We start from the raw sequence: 20,868 nt of genomic DNA, 5'->3' as shown, positions 1-20,868 counted from the left end.
GACCTAATAGCTTGTTTTATTAACAACTACAGGACAGGTGTGAGGTGGGTGAATGAAATTAAAACATAATCATCATTTAATATATTACTTTACATAATGTTATCTTAACGCTAAATATAAAAATATTAAACACTATAATATAACATGCCTCCCTTCGATAATCCCGTCCGTGTGTAGCCAGCCTTACAGCGCGTCTCTGCGCCCCAAACAATTAAACAAAGTTCACTGATCGTTTAAAATAAACTGCAGTTAAATCACCACAGATCATATAATTATGAACAAAGGTCTTAGAATATTGACACGGTTTTAAATAAAACTACCCTACAGATTAGCTATATACATGGAATTGACATCCAATTAAAATTATAAAAGGAATCGAGAACAAATATGTTTTGAAATAACAGAACTTAGTGAGCAATACAAAGTTTACTGCCATTATCGATTATTATAAAATCGATTTTTTTTAAGTATAATAATATATAGTACTATGATATGACTTACAATACTCGTATGGTACGTGCTAAATGATTTTATTCCATATATTAATATCACACTAATTCATACATAATAACGACATAAAGCTCGAATATAAGAGCATTATATATCAGATTCCTGTGACATCTCACATTTTAATACAGTACGGTATGTAATTATGTTTTAAAGGTAAGAATAATACAAATAACGCGGTATTTGGGCAAAAAAAAAATACACAAACAATATGATAGTGGAATTGTAAATGTCCAGTCACGTCATGGAAATATGGCAAGACATATGTGTGATGGAAGTTGTTGGCTCAAAGGACTCGTATCCAGAGCCGTAAAAACAATTACAAAAAAATAATACATGGAAATGGTTTAATCTTGACATATGATAGACACAATATTATAATATAATTTTTATATATTAAATTTTGTATATAATATAAGCCAGCCTCATAGTGATCAGCATAAAACATTCGTCTTGTCTTATACGAATGAGATCATATTATTAAAGTTTATATAGAGAGACATCTTGGTGTAATATCTTATATTTATTATGTTTTGATAAGTACATCGGTAGATCTAAACAATTTTTAATATATCCGCTGAATAATATTATATTTGGAAAAATTTGTCAATTGACAGCACTCTTATATATGTACATAAAGTATTTAGGGGAAAATGTAGTGTGTATTTATGTCTTTTTACGATACATGAATAACAATACAAATAAGTATAACAGAATCAGATAAATATTTCTTTGTTTCTGTATTATATACAACGGAAGCTTGTTATAAATAAAATTCTATTTGTGTGATATGATCCATCCATTGTTTTCAAATATTTCTGTAAATAATTTACGTGAACACACTTTGGACAATAGTGAATAGAGATTCCATCACATTGAAGATGTATAACGAACGATAAACAATTCAGCTATCTAACAGTCTGCTGCAGTGCGGGGCATTACATTCGTTGGACTTTGACCACTGTCTCGTGTAACAATGAAGGCTTCTACAGACGACAGCTAACACTGTGGCGGTATCGTCATCCTTTTAGTTAAAAATACAATATATTTTTGACATACTCTAAATGAAAACAAGAAGCAGGTGTAGTATTTCTGCACTTCACTTGTCTCCACACCAGGAGATATCACGAACGGCGAGGTAGTGTGAGCGCGTGTGAGTATGTGTGAAGGTGTCTCTGTGTGTGTGTCGGTCAGTCCAGCGGCGGGGGGTGGGCGGGGGGCACGGAGGGCGGGGCGGCCAAGTACCCCGCGGTTTGTGGAGCCCCTGCTGGATGTACATTATGATTATTAGTTTTGTAGAATAATACAAAAGTTATTCATAAGCGATAGCTAAAGATCAGTAACCTTGAACACATTCATTACCAAGTAAAATGCTTGACTTATAAATACAACTGAGTTATACTAATAGTTACAATTGCGAAGAAGTATCTCATTATTTCTTACTGAGACAACGTGTCCAAGTGAAGTTGACAAGTGTCCAAAAATTAAATGCATTTAAAGAACAGTTCTTTTATGATTTGAAACAAACCCTGTACAATTTATAAGATTATCTGTAAACGTTATAGTTTATCGACTATCCGCAAGGTATGTAAATTTTATAAGAGATTGAGTCGATAAACCAGAAGCACAGTTTAACCTAGTAAGGACCGGGTCGGCTCTAGTGGCGAGGAAAATGATGCAACTACTCATATATTGTATACCAGTTATTGAGTGATGTTGCGGCGCCGATATAAACAGGTCGTGTCTCTGAGCGGCGTAGTGTTCCCAGACGGGTGATCTTGCTAGTATATTTTTCACTCTTTCCGCGTGTAAGCCGGCGCGACTCATAGCTTTTAGGGCTCCGACGACGCGGGCGACGCTCCCGCCCTCTAGCCCGACGCCCGACCCGCGACCCTCGAGCATCGAGAGTAACTCAGTGATCAAGTCGCATTCAAGAGCCTGTACGGGACACGAACAAAATATATTAAGGTACACATACAATTAAAGTAATAAATTTCTCTGTACGTTTAGTACACATCTATTACAAGAAAAAAGGTCCTGAATGTCACATCGGTGTGATGACTGACAATAATAATAAATGTAGCTTGTGCCATAATATTTGCCTCTAGATCTCACCAGGTAGATAAATTCATTTTCTATCAGAGAGCAATATATAATTCGGTCAGCTTTATAACACTGACCTGTAGCACTAGTTTGTCCGTGTTGACCGGAGAGCTGAATATGGCGGTGAGAGCGTCGCAGGCGGGGCCCACCACCTCGCGACACGTCTTCACCGCCGTCTTGAGACCCACCATCGCGTCCGTCTGAACCAGCGCCACCACACACGACTGACACATGTATGTACATTATTAACGAATCGCAATAAAATCATTCCGTTAATTACACGTGTATCACTGTGGCCCGGCATGTTATGATATAATTTACTTTATAAAAATATATGATAAAAATTATTTGATATAAAAAAAAATTATAGTGAGTGACTGAGATGACAGAGAAGCCAGAGCTAGAGTTTACATTCCTCTAGTGAATTAATATCGGCGGTTTCGACGATTTTATGACATTTTTTATCGATTAAAGACATAAAAAGGGAAAATATAAGAGCTCTAATTTATCATAACCGATTATATTTGTATCAACGGATGGAACATTTATCTGTTACATAGTTTATAATGATTGTTACCCGTGAGGTGTATGTTACCTGCGTGTGGGCGAGTGCCGCCAGCACGGGCACGGCGTGTCTGGGGCAGGCGGGCAGCAGGCGGGCGAGGCGCGGCAGCTCGCCCAGTGCGGCGCACGCCTCGCACAGCGCCGGGCGGGCACGGAGCAAGGCGGTCAGAGCACGCGCGCACGTGTCCCCGCGTCCACCCTGGAAACACGTGACGTAAGTATTGACGTAACTGTTGCAATGAAAAAGGTAGTGTGTTGATGTGTTAAAGCCGGAAGCATAATACGCATAGAATTTAACAGCTGATATGACAGCAAATACATCATTGACCCGACGTGTCGCCGGTGGGTCAGTCAATTTTATTATCTGTATAAAGAACACACTTCTGATGAATCCTTGTTGAGTGCCGACAGGGTTTCGGAGACGAGGTCCTGCAGAAAGCTTTTGGGATTCCGCAGACTCCAGGTGGGGTTCTGTAGGAACAGCTTGAGGTACACGCCTCCCACCACCACCTCCCCGGGCGGCGCCCACGACACTTCGCCCGTGTCCTTTTCACGTTCCTCGTATTGGATCGTCGGATCACGGATTTGACTAGTATACAGCCTGTGGTTACAGAAAAATAGTGTACATTTCGAATTTATATTAATATAATTTTATTGTGATATAATTATTATTAGGTCGAAAACATATACTTATTTAGACACTTATAACATACGCTATTTTGCGGTTTTAATATTCCGTGAACCGTCTCTATGAATCCTATATTAAATGTAATGTATGCACGTATATGTGAGTGTTTCCACTGTCACCTGTCTCTCCGCTGCACGAGGCCGGCCCTCACCCTCTGCCGCAGCTCGTCCGCCCACACCAGCTCGGGATGTTCGTGGTTGTTGTCGAAGGCGTGCATGGCGGCGGCCGCGCCCGCTCCCCCCGCGCCGCCCGCCCCGCCCGCCTCGCGCATGGCGTCCGCGAACACGCCCGGCACGTAGCGGCAGATCGTTAATCTCACCTGCAATACAAATGTTTAGTTCACGGTTGTGTGTCAATAGGGAGACCGCATAATGTTGGAATATCTATTATTGTAAACCGAGCTAAGAGTTATCGCTTTATTACCTTGGGTCCATGTAATTTATCAGCCATCATCCGCGAGAGTAGTTCCACCGCCATCTCTCGCATCTCCGGCGTCTTACAGTTACAGAAGAGATCTAACAGATATATCACAGCTCCTGCGAAGCAATTCAATTCAATTAACATTCAATTATAGACAATTACCATTCAAGTATCAACACCCAATTATAAATCATTATATTGAAATTTCTCAACTCAGATTTTTCATAACTCTACGTTATTTATGTCACCTCAGTATGACACATAATCTAATAAGTTCAACATCATTTAATGCGACAAAAATTTAAAAATAATCCAATACTTAGAATCTAAGATATTAATAAAACACCCAATCAGACGGAAAACAACTAAAAAATGGAGAAGAGAAGAGAGAGTATATAACTAGTAATATATGGAGTATGCATAATATAACCTTTAGCCAGCGCCTCTCTAACCAGCGGCGTGCAGGTGAGCAGGGCGGAGAGCGTGTCGAGCGCCTCTCTGTGGGCGGGCGGCGCGAGGAGAGGCAGCACGTGGCCCAGCAGGCCGCCCGCCGACACCTCCTCCACACAGGCCCTGCTGCGGGAACACGCCAGCGACACGCGGAGCGCGCCCGCCACCACCCGCGACACGCCGCCACTCATCAGGCCGAATATCACCGCGAAGTGGCCGATGCACTGGATCTCCACGCCTGGCGACAGAAACGATCCCTCATACTCACATACACACATACATAGTGTTGACATAAGTCGCTGTCGGTCGCTTCATTTACTACCAATATTTATTATAACTTTATTTACTTATAAAACAAGAGAAGGTAAAAATAACATTTTAAATGACCAGTATGACGGTATAGAAGACTTGATTTTTTTAATAAGAATAATTTTGTATAGGAAACTAAATCCTAAATGTCTCACCGGGATTCTTAATAATACAATTGGCAAGAGCATTCAATGCTAAAGTTAAGCGCTCCTCGGTCTCCTCTGATTTGGCGACTTTCGTTTGTTCCTTGATGAAGTGGAGCAGATCCAAAACAAATTGTTGGGGATTCTGAAAAATAGAAGGAACAATTTATACTGGTCGGTTTAATACTGAAACTTAATGTATAGTCGATATGAGGCTTAGAAGTTCATATTTTTAAAGGAGTATAATGAATAAGCACCTCTATAAGGAACTCGGGTTGCTCGTTGTATATGTCGAGGTAGACTCCGCCCACGGTGAGCAGGCCCTCGTGAGCGGTGTAATACACGTCCTGTAGCAGCGTGTCTTCAGGAGGCCGCGAGCGGAGCGCTTCACGAAGCTCCGCGCGAGTGCTGTTATCCCAGACAAGGTACGGCGTCCGCCAGTTGGACGTCAGCGTTTTAAGTAGCTGAAATTATAATAAACACAGAAACAACGATTACAATATTTTCTACTGCAAAACTGTTTAACGCTTATATCACACCGTATTATTATCGTACCTCGTGCGGGTCCGCAGTCGCTAGTTTATCACAGATGTACGGTGTGAGCAGCATCCTGAGCGCCGCCTGGACTCGCTCGTCCTCCTCGCCCGCCTCCTCGTGCGGTCCGTACAGTGCTGACAGCGCTGCAACGCATTGAACCGCTAGACGATTTGCCACTTCCTAGAAGATTACATACAATTGACGATTGGAAAACTCCTATCGTATAGCAAAATTTGAATCGAATTGTTATTAAAGTAGTACATAAAGTGTAGCAGTTTTATTGTAATTATTACGATATTAGTAATGAGATACATTAACTCGGCTGCCCAGTGTGAGAGTCGGCTCACATCGGTCTCGAAAAGAATTTTCAACAGTCTTATATCTACTATGAAGCCGAATATTGAAACCCGCAACCGAATTTGATTATTTTTAGTCTAATGGCAATCGTATCGGGAATGTGACCTGCTTGTTATCTCCCTCGGTGGAGACGCCGGACTCCTTGAGCGTGTAGTCGTACTGCAGGGCGGGCGGCAGGAGGGCGTGGATGACGTGAGCGCGGGCGAGACGGTCGCGGCACCGCGGGTCCGCTGCCAGCGCCGCTGCCGCCTCAGCACCCGCACACGCTGTTTCACCCAACTCCTAGTATATAGGATAAATGGTTAGTTATTATGTATAGGGGAGTCGAAATCACGTCACCTTCGATACGTAGAGTATGTTAACAAAACCTCTTTTAATTATTACATGTTATTTTTATGTCTTATTAATATGCGAATTCTCGTGCTATAAGCGTCAAATGCTAACCGGTCGTCTCAGTAGTGGTACGATATCACTACACAGTGTGGGTAGCTCCGCCGCAGCGTCCCTACAGACGGGGAAGCGTGCAGCAACAGCAAAGCACCTCGCGCAGTGTGTGCACACCGCCGCCGCCGTGCTGCCGGCCGCGCTGCCTCCTAGGACCGACACGCAGCGGGAAAGAGCCTCTTCGAGCACCTGGAGATAAATCATACATATATCTATTTTAAAGCTGGAAACCGTACATACAACCAAGTTTGAAAAGGAAACTATTGTACTTTGTAGTAAATTCTTAAAAGTTTTTTTTGTTTTTTTAATATTGAACATTTATTCCTGTTCGGGAGCATGTGTGTGTATCGCCTCCTGTCTCCTGTCAGTACCTCGAGGCCGCGTTCTCGACACAGTTCCTGTGCGTTGAGCGCTGAGCAGGCGAGTGTAGCGTGGGCCAGTTCGCAGGCGGCCGGTAACAATGCGGCCTCGCTCGAGAACAACGTGTCCGCGGCCGCCTCCAGCCGCGCAGTGCGGAGCAAGGCTGAGTATCCCGCGTACTTGTACGGAGACAACACTGGAAAGGAGTTATTATCGTTAGTATTGAAAATAAATATAACATACATTTAAATTAAATTGATATCTCATCTGCCCGTAATCACGGTTAATGCAAAGTAGCCGTAGTCGAAACGTCGGGAGCATGTAGTTTTTAAAAATAATAAAATACGCGTAGTAATCCGAAAATATTATTCCCATTTAAATGAATACTCGCGAAAGGCTTAGATCTCATTATAATATATATATATTTGGAGAATACTAGATTGTCAGTGTAATACATAATGTAATTGACTAACCTTCAGAATATCTCTGAAATAGTATAGTCTGTGTGCGAAGAATGAGTAGAATGTTATTAGTGTTCGGTCCATCGCCCGTCCATACGTTGCGACTGCACAGGAACTCATACGCTTGGTTAACTGCTTCGAAACGGTCCTGCAAATACAAGAAAGATTACATTATGGCTGTGAACAACACTGTACAGATAATACACTTATAACAGCTATGTTTATGTCTGTTAACGCTTTCCTTGAGAGGAGTAAATAGATCCTTAATAATAATTAAATATATATAACAGCCGTATGTATAGAACGACCACCGACCCGTCCTTCTGGGTTCTTGTCTGGGTGGAACTGCTGTGCGAGTCTGTAGTAGGCCTTCCTGACGGCCGCCTCGTCGTGGGTCGTCGGTTCGAGTCCCAGCGCCGTGTAGGCCTGCTCCGCGGTCATCGACGACGGCTTCTTGTCCACTTCTCGCCTCCACGCCTCGAGCACGTCCTTTAGAAGACCCACCTGACACAAGTTGAAACAAATTTAACGTCACCGACGGTCACATTCCTATCGCGTTCGTTAATCCAAACTAAATTAAAACGGCTCATCGCGACAGCTAACTGATACATTTATAGCGCGGTAAAACAAAATTCTACATCCTCAAGGACCTAATTATAATTCTCCCAAATGATAAATCGATTACCGGGTCAGGTATGGGCCAGTCGGGGAACCTCTGCGTGTCACACAGGTGTCTCAGGTAGAACATGTTGCAGAACAGCTCTCTCTGCAGCTGCGGGTAGCGGACGGCGGGGATCGCGAGGTAGGGGTAGCGGGCGGCCACGTGCGCGCGCAGGCGGGGCGTGAACTCCCCGATGTGAGCAGACACCTTCATGATCAGCATACGTCTGGAATATTCGTATCAGGGATTCATACCATTTTATTTATAATAAACTTTGTATACATTTATTTTTGTAACTTGAATAAAAAGCATAAGCTCGACATAATATTATATTGATATTCAGATATAAATGAGACCGCCAGCGAGAGGATTTTTTTTTAACTATTCGTAGTTTTACTCGTTAATTTTTGATAATCCATTTTAACTAATGATGTAAACTATTGGTATCACCTCATTTCGGCATTCCAAATAGCCTCCGGTGTGTCCCATTCGCCGAGGAATATTTGAGCAAACTTCTCAGCTCCATGATTTTCCAAATAACAGACCATCGCCTCCGGTAGCAGTTGTCCTAATATCGATCGCTGCATTATGTCAGAGCTCGTCTGGAAAAATATTAAAACTGTAAAGTGCTTCTCTCCATGACTGAGGCTTTATAACACTTATACCGCGGCGATGATAATAATGATAAAATTTCATATTCCACTGACTTGGTCGGCCCGGAACGCTTGTTTCATGTGCGTCAACCTCAGAAACCTCGCTATGGGCAACAGGTTGGAGCCCGTGTACAGCAGCATGAAGTAAAACACACCGGTCAAGTACAGCTTAGAGATCTCAGGGTTGTCTTGCATTATTTCATATAACAAAGTCGCCACCTGAAAAAAATATTTTTCACTTGTTTATTATTTATATCACTATTAAAAATTTCAATGGCATTTTTAATGTGTCGTTTACCTTCTCTACCAGTATAGGATCGAACGTCAGTAACAATTGCACCACATGAGCTAAGCACGCGGGTTCGGAGAGAAGTCTCTTAACTCTCGGCAACGGACGTATTATTGCGTCTTCTTCGTCCCTTGAATATCAATATAATTATAATCAGCACAAATATACGAAATCTTTGTATATGAACATTTTCGAGTAAATTATAGAGTGGCCACCAGAGGTTGCAGGAAAACTACGAACTTACTTTTATGTATCTTATAATAAAAATTACATATTAAAACTTATAATCTATACCTAAGACTACATGATTGCCCCGAGGTTAGGATAGCAAGGCCATTCCATAGCTCGTGTGGTATCAGGAACCTCCTGGTTCACACAGCTGGGTGTTCGCTCCGCGGAATCAGCGGCGTCACTCGTAATAAGATATTTTATCCATACAGCGATGTTGCCGGGGCGATGTTAATTTATTTTTTAACATGTTGCCCGTGCGTAACAAGTATAAGACTTCTGCTTGTGTTATATTTGAAAATTGTATACAGTGACTGCCAACACAGCCTGCGCCAGGGAAGACGGCGACGGATATTGTTTGAACAGTGATGTGAATTATTGAACATTTATAATTCCTGGTAGAAGTCAAACGTGTGGCAAAGTTGAAATGATCGCTTGCTTTAGACTTTCCGCTAAATATATATTTTATAAATCGAATCAACTATTTAATTTGTCTCATTATTTGACTTTCTGCCAAATAAAATTTTATAGGTTATCAGTTTATGAAATAATATAATATTATTGGGTGTTGGAATTAATTTTGAATTTAATTTGCCTTATTTACTATTAAAAAATAACGATTTATTTAAAATGGAAATAAAAATTTACATTATTGAAAATACTTGTAGCTTGTCACTAGTTTTCCCATTTTTCGGGTAACTGTCGAACACCCCGTCGAAAAACTCTTCGTCCTTGGAGGCAATCATTGTGTCGATCCAATTTTATCAATCCTCATAAGATGTTAATTTTTCTCCTGATAAACCATGACTCATGAGCCATTGATCGAATCAGGTGGTAATCCGAAGGGGCAATATCCGGAGAATACGGCTAAGTATGTGAGTTAAGCCAATCCCATCCTCCTCGCATATCAATGTTTCCAGGTGTGTTGTCACTGGTCTCGCCACGTGAGGTCGAGAATGGTCGTGCAGTAACATAACTCTATCGCGCCCTTTGCTCCATTCCGGCCGTTCTTCCTTCAATGCACGACTCACGCGCACCAACCGTAACCGGAAGCGATCCCCAGTGATGGTTTCGTTGGGTATTAACAATTCATAATAAGCCACACCTCGTTGATCCCACCAAATACAAAGGAGGAGCTTAGACTCATGAATATTGCGTTTTGCCACTAATGATGACGGTTGTCCGGGCTTAACCCCTGATGTTCTGCGTTTCAGATTGTCATAATATATGCATTTCTCATCGCCAGTACGATACGATACCATACGATGTAGAAAACTTTTTCTTCTGTACTGTGCAAGCGGTAGTTCACAGGTCATAAAACGCTTTTCGATGTCTCTCGATGTTAATTCATATGGCACCCAATTTCCTTCCTTTTGGATCATTTCCAAAGCTTTAAGGCGTTTTCCCACCGTGGGTAAATCAAATTCCAAAGATGTAGACCACTCTTGAAGTGTTTGACATGAATTTTCTTGGAGTGAATCCTCCAATTCATTATCTTCATTATTTTTTTTCGTCCAGGGCGTTCCTTGTCGTCTAAATCAAAATCACCACTCTTGAAACGCGCAAACCCTTTCCGACTCGTTTGATCAGCTAAAGCATGTTCACCGTAAACTTCAACTAAAATCCGATGACTTTCTGCAGCAGTTTTGGTTATATCAAAATAATGTAAGAAAACTACCCGCAAAAACACTTTATTTGGTATAAATTTCGACATAATGAAAAAGCTGCCACTCGTTGTTATTAACAATTAAAAATAAGAGGCGTCGTAAAAGCAGTACCTCATAACAGCTGTTTCACGATCAATTTGTTTCTGAAGCTAAAAACAGAACACTGCAATAACCACGCCATCTCTCATCGAACGCTACGAATTATTTCCGACACCTTAATATATATTCTTAATAATATCATAACTTTAACTAAAACATATATATATATACTAAAACATATATATATATATATATATATAAACGTATATTATAATTTATCCTATGTATATATATATCTAACCTGCTGGGGTAGTATCGTGCGCAGGTCACCAGCAGATCTAGTACAGTCGCGGCGAGTTCTGTCTCGGTGAGCGCGGCCGCCCCCCTCGCCCCCAGACTCCACCGCAGCTGAGGGACGCCCCCGAGCGCCCGCCAGCCCTCCATGCTGTTCGCCCAGCACTTCGTCTTGTTATTTATTTCGCCGCTCTTATATAAGTCCTTGAGCTACAAAAAAACGTTTGATATACTCATCCTGTCCCAACTTAATAGATATCTATCTCTTGTCCCTCGACATATAACCTTTCCTCTCATACCTCGATAACCCAAACCGAATTGATTTATTTTAACCTAGCTTCATTATCGGTACTAGTAACTAATAACTACAAATTTTGTTAGCTAATCCATCGTATAGTATGGTCTAACGCCGGTCTTGTACCTGTTGAAAGCTGACAGGTCCCTTGCGTGTGAGCTGGTCCCCTCTCTCTAAGTTGTAATACCACTCCCTGTCCGTGTCCCCCTGAACATTGGGAGCCTCCAACACGTTACTCTGAGCAGGCACAGTTGCTCGGGACGTGTGGAGATGTGCTAGAGTCATCAGGTCTACCAGAATCCTGTATGCGTATAATATAATAACGTAATTGAAACAGTCAATTTGTCTTATAATACTTCTAAGATTAATGTTGTTGAGAGTTAAATACTTTAATGTAGAAAATAAAGAATTAAAAAATGTTAGAACAGGATTTGAATAAGCTCTAAAGCGACTGCAATGCGAAATCCTTTTTCTTCTATATCTTGTATTAGATTTTTAATTCTAGAAATACGAACTTCATAGCTCTGCCAACCGATTAAACAGTACTGTATTAAGATGAACGCACATCGTGCTTATAACTACTTATCCTGCAACCGTCTCGTAACATAAAATCCACTCACCTAATTCCATTCCACTCCAATATCTCGCTCACATTCTTCTTGTGTAATATTAATTTAGCCAGGAACTGTACGAGTCTATCCCTCTCCATCCTGTCGCACGTCTGTAATAACAGATAATAAATGATAGACACACAACACTCTGCCGGCTCGCGGACATGCATGCTGAGTTACCCGGTCCAACATCTGCACGATGTACTTGGTGTCGGCGAACGGTCCGATGTCCTCGTAGTACCGGCCGTACACTATGGTCATCGCTTGTAGACACATACACTTCATCTCCACCTTGGGAGTCGACAGGAACCGGTGATAGAGGTCGTTGAAGAACTCGTACCTTAACATACGTTACATAATACAGTATGAAATAATTAACTTAAAACTCTTGGTGTAGTAGTATTGGGATAATATGTCATCATGTTCCGGGAATTGGGATTTAAATTGACCTGCGTTTTTAAAGCGAATAGTGCTAGTTTTGAATCTGAGCGACACTGTATTCTGAGAATTATTTAAGTCTAGGAACGGCGGCTGTTGTGATAAATTTACTGAATCTTAACTAATAATCTCTCTATTTCCGGATTCCGTTATGGTTCCTTCAGCAACCCCACTCTCATATTGTCGTACTAATAACTAACTAGTTTTCTTGTAAACATGTTTAAAATAGAAACTAACGATTTCCGTATAGGGCTGTCGTCACAGTCTCGTTGCTCGAGCAGGATCCGCAGGTAGTAGTCGCCGATCTTGACCTCGGCCTGTAGGCATTGGTAGTGCAGTTCGAGTTCCGCGTGGTTCCAAGCAGTGGGGACGTTGCCCGCCGCCTCGCGTTCCAGGGAAAAAGTACGCAATTCGTTCTCCAGCACGTTACGAAGCTCCTCACGAGTCTGGATCATATCAAAATATATTAAACAGGCTACGAGAACATGAATGAACTCTTAATAAGATGTTACTTCGAATTAAACTAAGAAGATGAAAATAATGAGTAAAACGCTAAGAAAAAAGCAAAATAAAAAATATATAAACTTGTTAGCAAACGTTTAACAGCATTCACTTACAGTGTGGTTCCATATTAAGTTAGGAAGGGCGTGATCGCGATGGAACTGATAGTAGAACATAGGCCAGTTGGCGGTAGACTTGACCCTCTCCCGTCTCCTCCTCAAGACGACGGGACGCTCGCGGATCTCCTTACGCTGGTCGGTCGCTCGGACCTTTTGTGCCCAGTGTTGCAAAGCTAGTGATGTGTAATGCTAAAATGTACATAAAAATAAATTAAACACTGATTGAATCGTAATCGGTGACAAGATAAAATTGAAGTCAATTTAGAAGTAAGTTTTAGACATTACTTACTTCAGTTTCGAGACAGTTATTATAAATAAATAAAAATAAATTAATTATAAATGTCATTTTAATGAATAAAACTCGTGAAAGTCTTAGATCTCATTAATTATAAATATGTATATGTAGATGCAAACCTTACAAATATAAATCAATCAAAATAAAGCATCGTTAGTCCTAAATATGCTTCTCACCTCTATATGTTTCTCGACGTACTTCAGCTGTCTCTCGATGGCGTCCCAGTGTGTGTCCCTGGCCTTACCGGCGGCCTGCGCTAGTTGCAGGTTGTCACGCTCCTCGCCCGCGTCCTCCAGCGCGGGCGGCGCGTCCGCGCACTCCAGGAACGAAAGCAAACCGGACGGCTGCGAACATATATTACTAACTAGAGATAGATACTGGTTTAATTTGAGGCGAAGTATGTTTTATGTACAAAAATATATATATATATATGTAGAAAACTAAATTAGACAACTGTAGTTTAGAGTGCGGAAGCTTAAGCTAAAGCGACTGGGACGTATTCTAAGTCCTAGGTTCGAACTCTGCTGTATCGATAACTCAATCTATTCATTTGAATAAAAAAGTTGTACCATAATTCTCTTGAGGAGGTCATTGGCGGGCGCGTGATCAACCAGCCACAGCGCGACCAGATGTCTCGCGAGGTGCCGCCGCTGCAGCCTGGCCGGGGACGGTGCTGTTGTGTATAACGCGTGCAGCAGATGTCTCGGCAGGGCTGCCTCCGCGAGCGCGAGGGCCTGGACCTTTGCGCCGACTCCGCCTCCACCTTCCTCTACCAGAGCTCGTGATACCAACCCTGCGCCTTTCACTATCGCCGCAGATGGATGCTGTACATACAAACATTACTTTACCTCGCAGGAAACTCTACATATATTATGTTAATTCCAAATTCTGCTTAAAGAATTATCTTCAATATATTAAATTTCCTAGTGAATGAATCACGATAAGAATGTTAGTGGTTTAGTATGATTCTAAAAAAAACTTTTTTACTTTTCAGCTTTTTATTACATTAAAAAGATATATAATTGGGACATGACTAACTAGCCGCGATCATCCGGGTTAATGATTAGTGGATTATTGAACAAATCGCAGTAGCTTTGTAACTCACCTCAAATAGTTTAAATATAATTCTTCCCCTACTGGCCACCATCTCCAACAGCTGATCGAACTGTTTCCCGTCCGTCGTCTCACTGTACGGGACACAGAGAGCGAACGTCAGGAAGTCCAACATGGCCGCCACCACCAGCGCACCCGTACCGGCGGACTGCAACACAACATTCATATTAATATTAGGTGCCACATTTTATATAAATATTACGTAAAGTCTAAGAGCTACTACGTGATTTCTACTTCATGTTAAAAGTAATAAGATGTGATGGTTGCACGTCATCCAGACGTCATATTTCTGTCTGTGTTGTGTGTACCTACGCCTATATAATAAATACAGTACATTTTTTCTGTTCATCTATATGTATAATGTGTATACGTGAGTGCGTGTATCAGTTTTTTGTATGCGCATCTGTCCATAGCCAAGAAAGCGTGTGTACGTACAACGTGAGTGGCCCACATGGCCAGAAGTCCGTCTAGGAAGGCGGGCGAAGCCAGCATGGAAGCCTTGTTAAGCTGCTCCTGTCTAAGGTCCGGTTCGGCGTGCATGGGCTGCAGCAGAGCACACAACGCGTCCAGGGCAGCGTGGGAACAAGCGGCACACTCGCGGCGGAGAGCACTCACGGCGGCGTTACCCATCCACTCGCGGAACCTGAGGTAACAGAGATATATGAAATTATATGTACTGTTCATAAAGTTGTGGGACGCAGGCCAGGTTAATGCCCGTAGACCGTCATTTATTCAATAGGAAACAAGTGGCTTGTTAATAATGTAAATTCTGATTTTTGTTCCAATGTCTCGACAGACGTGTCATTCTTCGAGTATTTTATTGCTTCAAACCCCTCGCTCTTAATGGAACTGGATTTCAGTCAGACGGTTTTTTTAACAGCTTTTGGGCTCTGGAGCGTTTTATCAGAGTCTAATCGTAATCTTACATCAACCTCTCTTTATTTTAAGTCATTCATTCAAGTATAAGAATCATTTACTTTATCAACATCATCTTACCTATCTACCTTTAAATATTTTTTTTACGTATAAATTCTTTTTTTTCCAGCCTTTTTTTTTTCTATATCAACAAAATCAACAGTAAAACATTAGATAAACAACACAATTAGTTAATAAACATCATTAAACCAACATCATTTTTTAAGTGGAAAGGGAATATTATAGATATTTTAAGGGAATGTTAAACGAGATACAGAACTATAATGAGATCTAAGACCTCCATCTCGTCTCTGCCCGTGACCACGGTTGCTGCAAAGTAACCGAAACGTCGGTAGTGTGTAGTTTAAAATAATGAAAAAAATCAGAAAATATTAGTTTCATTTGATACAGAACTAACCCAGGGAGTGCAGTGAATGCAGCGAAGCCCACTTTGCTAGCACACAGTCTCCTCAGCGCCTGGAACTGTGCCTCCAGCTCCAGCAGTGTGAGGTGCGCCCCCCCGCCCCCCATCATGGCCGCCAGAGCACCCGTTATTAACTTCTCTTTATTCTCAGCAAACAGTCTCTGTAACCAAACAGTGTGATTACGAAACTTGTAACACATGATTTACACACCTTATTATATTAGCCCTGGTTATATTTAATAATGTTTACTTGACTCAATAAAGCGTATAAGATATCATGAGACGTAATATCGACACATATTTCTTTGCGATATGAGAATATATTAAGCGGTATAAAATATCAGTACAAAATAATACAACCACCTGATGTACAATGCGAATGATATTAATGACTACTGACCACCTAATTCCCAGGGTACAGGGTCATTCTCAACTAATTCAATCTTAATCAATATCTATAAATTCTTTGTCTAGTGGAACAAGATAAACAATGGAAAAAGCTGGCAGGCAATTTTTTAAAAATAAATTAAGGATTTTTTTTTATTAAAAAGATATGCAACCATAAAAATATTCTAATCTTAATACTACTTATAAGGCGCCATCCATAAAGTACGTCGCACCATAGTGGGGAGGGGGGGGGGGAAGTAACACCGAAGTGTGACATCGGGTGACAAGGGGCATGGGAGGGTCAATCGTTTTGTGACGTCACATATTAAAATTAAAAATACTTAAACGCAAAATTTGGATGAAATGAAAATTAAAAAAAAAATCGGTTTTATGAAATGTTGGGCTTTATGTTGATTTTATTTGATTATTATATAATAAAAATAAGTAAAAAATTAAAAGAGCTGTTTTCTCTCGATTATTTTAAATACATACATAAATTTTTTTAAATGTGTGACGTCACATCAGGAGGGGGGGATATAACGTGCCAACCGGTGACAAGGACGGGGTGAGGGGTTTAAAATTTCTAAACTTCGTGTGACGTACTTTATGGACGGCCCCTAATTTACTGGTTTTATATATATTACAATTGTTTACTAGGATGCAATTTAAGAATTGTATGAGATACTTGTCTAAAGGAAGGCTCACGGGAAGCAGAGGACGAGAAAAAATAAACATTTGTAGGGACTTACAAGATCCCACGTTAGAAACAGCCACAACAGGGGACGAGCCTACAAAGCCAACAATACAATTAACATGCCTACAAATTATATGACGAAGCAATGGTGATGAAATATTCTGCCAAAGATGATCTTGATTCGAACCCAAAGAGGTTTATTTTAATATCAAGTCCCACTTTTCATTCTCCATATTGAATCAAGATTACATAAGAACAAAAGCAATGTTTTCATCAAGCTATTTGACTATTGAACATAAATGATTAGAATGATCGATTTGTCTGTTAAATTTTTACTAAAAGATAAAAAATATATGTCATGGAGAGATTTTAAATACAATTCCTGTATTGCTCGCGGGGTAATAATGAAAACGTGATGAATAAGCAATTGAAATAATCAAACCGATCTTACATCTTGACTAACGGAGTAAATGAGGCCGCTGTATCCAACGTTCGCGTTGAACCGTTCTATCACTTCCGCTCTTGACATCCCCACTGGGTTTTGAAATAATCTGTTTAAAAACGTTAAAGATTAGTCTCAATTAACATTATAATTAAAATAGAAAACATAAATAAATGGATGGAGTAAATAACATATAGAGTATTTATATTGAGTACGTTAAAGTAGTAAAGTACTAAAAAGTAAAGAATTAAATTATTACAATTACTTAAAACTTGTAAGAGACAAATGTTAAATGTAGGGGAAGGACAGCTTGACTTTCTCTTTACATCCTATGACGTCAGATGCTTGAAAAAGATAGTCACATTAACATTGTTTATGTCTGTCCCTTTCTATTATATGGTTTGGACACACTCACCTAAGGTGGTTGCTCTCAGTCTCCTCGTCAACGGGGTGATGTAATGGTCCCAGTCTATACCCGCGCGGCGTTCGTGCCGAGCGGACGTGCACGTCGCGCTGTCCGGCCGAACGAACACCGTCCACCAGAGACGCCAACAGTGAATCCCTATAAACTCATAACACTAAAAAATTTCGTTCGGACATTTTTCATAATATGCTATCTATTTGAATTTGCTTGATATCAATCTATAATTTCGACGCCTCCGTCCAGTTGTGGAATGCAAACTACATATTTTAAAAATTTGTGTACCTTAAGTATCCGCTTTTCAATAAATGAAGTAATATGTAATGATGAAAATATTCTTTGTAAAAATTTGGGGAAAAAATTTTATATAACTTATTGTGACATAAATAACGTTATGAGTTTCATTTGCAAGCCGATTTATCTAATTGGCTCATATAACACAAAAGTTTATTTCACATTTATTAGATACAACCAAGCAGTAGTCAAACCAACAAACCTCTCTCCGGCTAAGTAGGTGCGAGTTTGTCCATTCAAATATTCGATAGAAAATTTTTGTGGGTGATCAGGATAGCGAACGAACGCGAAAACATCACTCAGCGGTCGAAGGCAAACAACCTGGAAACGTACCATTGAATCATCATTAATTTATCACACGCTTTGTCTATACAAAAAGTTTTCCTACGCATTTCCCAAATTCATTTTACAGAGCCACATAATTCATATAACGTAATAAATTATTTTTGCAGTATGAATTTTTTTAATAAACATTAAAAAAATTCATAATTTTGATAGACCTTTCCTAGGTTATATACTTATGAAGCTGTGCAACAGGGAGACCTCTTCACAAACAGCATAACAAAATGTCTCAAAAGTAACTGCAATATTGCTTGTAATATGTCAAATAAGAATTATTTAATATGGCATACAACAAAACAAACAATATGTATATACACTAACAGAATAGGTCTGCGGATCTCTCTCCAATATACAAGTATCCGATAGACATAGAGTGCGTCTCATTGGCTCCATGTGTCTTGCAGGATTTACTTTATGTACCAGGAACTCGCTCAAGCTTGTCTGGTGTTGATCACCGCTGATGGACAAAAACACATTTTCTATTAATATTCATTATTATATTTTCTTTCCTTTCTGTGTCAGTGGTAATAGAACGACTAGGAGTTTTTACAGGAGTCTCCGTCAGAATATTTACATATGTATATTATTAATCAGTTCATTTCAGTAGTATTTAAGTTGAGGTACAAATAATGCAATTATTAGCCCTTGAAACCCTTAAAAGTAGAAGGGTGAAATTCAATATGGGTTTAAAGTAACATTTTATTTCCACAAGTTCCTGGCTGGTTATGAATATTTTTATAATCTATTTAAACATTATTTGTACATTAAAATAAAAGAATATAATATTAATTGTCTTAGAAGCGTATAGTTTAAAAATATATAATTTCAGCATATTTTTTTATCAATTATCAGCTTGTAGCACAGGATATTTAGAAATTTCAAACATGAATTGATTATAGCTTTCTACAGTTCATTTAATGTGGTTTAATAACAAATCATCAATATCATTACATGAAACTAGGCATCCACAAGATAATTTCTGTTGAAGGCCATGTGAGTCACACATGAAACGAAACATAAACCACATAATCCTTTTTTAAAAAATATTTATATTAATTAAATGATACAGTAAATGCTGTAAGCAATAGTTTCTAATACTTAGGAATATTTACCTGTATTTCCCGAATCTCTGGTCATGGTAATCGTCCAATGTTATTGTGGCTGACAGGACTTTAATGCTTATACTCATTGTGAGGCTGGCCATCTCCAGCATTTTATTTATTATTATTTGATGGTCCATAGCATTTGAGAACAGATGCAATCGGCTGTAGCCACCAACAGCCAAAACAAATCCTCCTGGTATATCTCTCACTGGCAGGATTCCTTGGATGTCGGCATAGGGGTAGCTAGCTAGAAGAGTGTGGGTGGACGGATCTAACTGTTCAAGTGAACATGGTCCCACTTCCAGTACTATGGGCAGTCTTGTACCACTCCAGTGATGCTTGTAGGCTTGATATCTCTAAACCAAAAAAATTCCATGCTCATCATTATCTAATAATAAAAAACTTTATAATAATGGTGATTATTACATGTTATCATTATAATTATTCAACAATTACCTCTTACAATTTCATGGTTATGTTACTTACATAAATATCTTTAGGCTTCTCAGCAAATAAATGCCTATATTTGAAAGCTTCGGTTAAAATGAGACATTTGTGTTCTGAAGAAAACTTCATGGAATCAATTTTTTTATCCTTCTTCATAACAAGAGTGAAATCATGATTGGCAGCCGAGTTAGAATGTTTTGCTGAAGCTATAGTCACTACATCTGAATACACCCATTTGTTTGTCACCTCCAAACGATCTGGGTTGTAAGTTGTGATTCCATGAGTGCCAATTGAGAACACTCTTTTGTACTTGCCCTTCCAAGAGTGCTTTGTAACAAGGAATGATGCCACATCTTGATTGTCTTTTAATGGAATCATCTTATCATTGCCTGTAATGAAGAGGAAAACCTTTTTGTTGCCATTTAATTTATCTTTTACTACGTTCTTTATCAACAATAGGGTAAACTGATAAAAAAGCAACTTTAAGACTATCACAGAATAGAGGCACATACACATTTTTATACAATAAATTAAATGCTATCAGACTTACACCGCAGAAAGATTCAATTCGTTTACTTCTAATAAGATTTCGCAATAAAGTATCCTCCCCTTTGTAAATAGATCGGCAAACATGAATAGTGAAGACGTGTAAACAATATGCGAAACAATATCCAAAGTAGAGCTTGGTAAATAAAGTAGCGATTATACACTTACAGAGTTTTGACTAGTACTTAATATTATTATTTCATTTACAGTTTGACAAAACTAACATAGTGTACAAAACATTGAGCCTTTAGGAAAATATGAAAAAGATTAGCTCAAAATTTTTCAACCAATCAGCATATTGACATGG

At 39.8% G+C, this 20,868-nt stretch overlaps 1 protein-coding gene across 5 annotated transcripts; it reads right to left on the bottom strand.

The window, feature by feature from the left end:
* Positions 1–66: 66 nt before the first annotated feature.
* Positions 67–20,856, bottom strand: LOC116771638 (dnaJ homolog subfamily C member 13). Of its 5 annotated transcripts, none has more exons than XM_061528291.1 (39): positions 20,730–20,856; positions 20,055–20,404; positions 19,578–19,924; positions 18,787–18,922; positions 18,326–18,444; positions 17,824–17,970; positions 17,418–17,517; positions 17,022–17,060; positions 15,880–16,046; positions 14,982–15,189; positions 14,539–14,694; positions 14,003–14,257; positions 13,610–13,777; positions 13,136–13,327; positions 12,756–12,964; positions 12,261–12,420; positions 12,090–12,190; positions 11,596–11,770; positions 11,182–11,384; positions 8,956–9,076; positions 8,712–8,876; positions 8,455–8,606; positions 8,029–8,230; positions 7,659–7,847; positions 7,356–7,491; positions 6,894–7,078; positions 6,523–6,711; positions 6,184–6,360; positions 5,740–5,901; positions 5,442–5,648; positions 5,197–5,329; positions 4,713–4,970; positions 4,286–4,398; positions 3,982–4,181; positions 3,556–3,775; positions 3,206–3,373; positions 2,688–2,834; positions 2,208–2,445; positions 67–1,774 (listed from the first exon to the last, which is right to left on the bottom strand). In XM_061528291.1, exons 2-39 carry the CDS (start codon positions 20,391–20,393, stop codon positions 1,698–1,700), a joined length of 6,660 nt encoding a protein of 2,219 aa, XP_061384275.1. In that variant the 5' UTR covers positions 20,394–20,404; positions 20,730–20,856; the 3' UTR covers positions 67–1,697. The 5 variants fall into 5 exon arrangements, with proteins under 5 accessions (XP_061384275.1, XP_061384274.1, XP_061384276.1 ...); XM_061528290.1 differs by having other exon boundaries at positions 20,566–20,855; XM_061528292.1 differs by having other exon boundaries at positions 67–1,771; positions 20,566–20,838.
* Positions 20,857–20,868: the final 12 nt, after the last annotated feature.

Source organism: Danaus plexippus, assembly GCF_018135715.1.
Source record: "Danaus plexippus chromosome 16 unlocalized genomic scaffold, MEX_DaPlex mxdp_31, whole genome shotgun sequence".
Taxonomy (NCBI): Eukaryota; Metazoa; Arthropoda; class Insecta; order Lepidoptera; family Nymphalidae; genus Danaus; species Danaus plexippus.
This window is presented reverse-complemented; position numbering and strand designations above follow the sequence as displayed.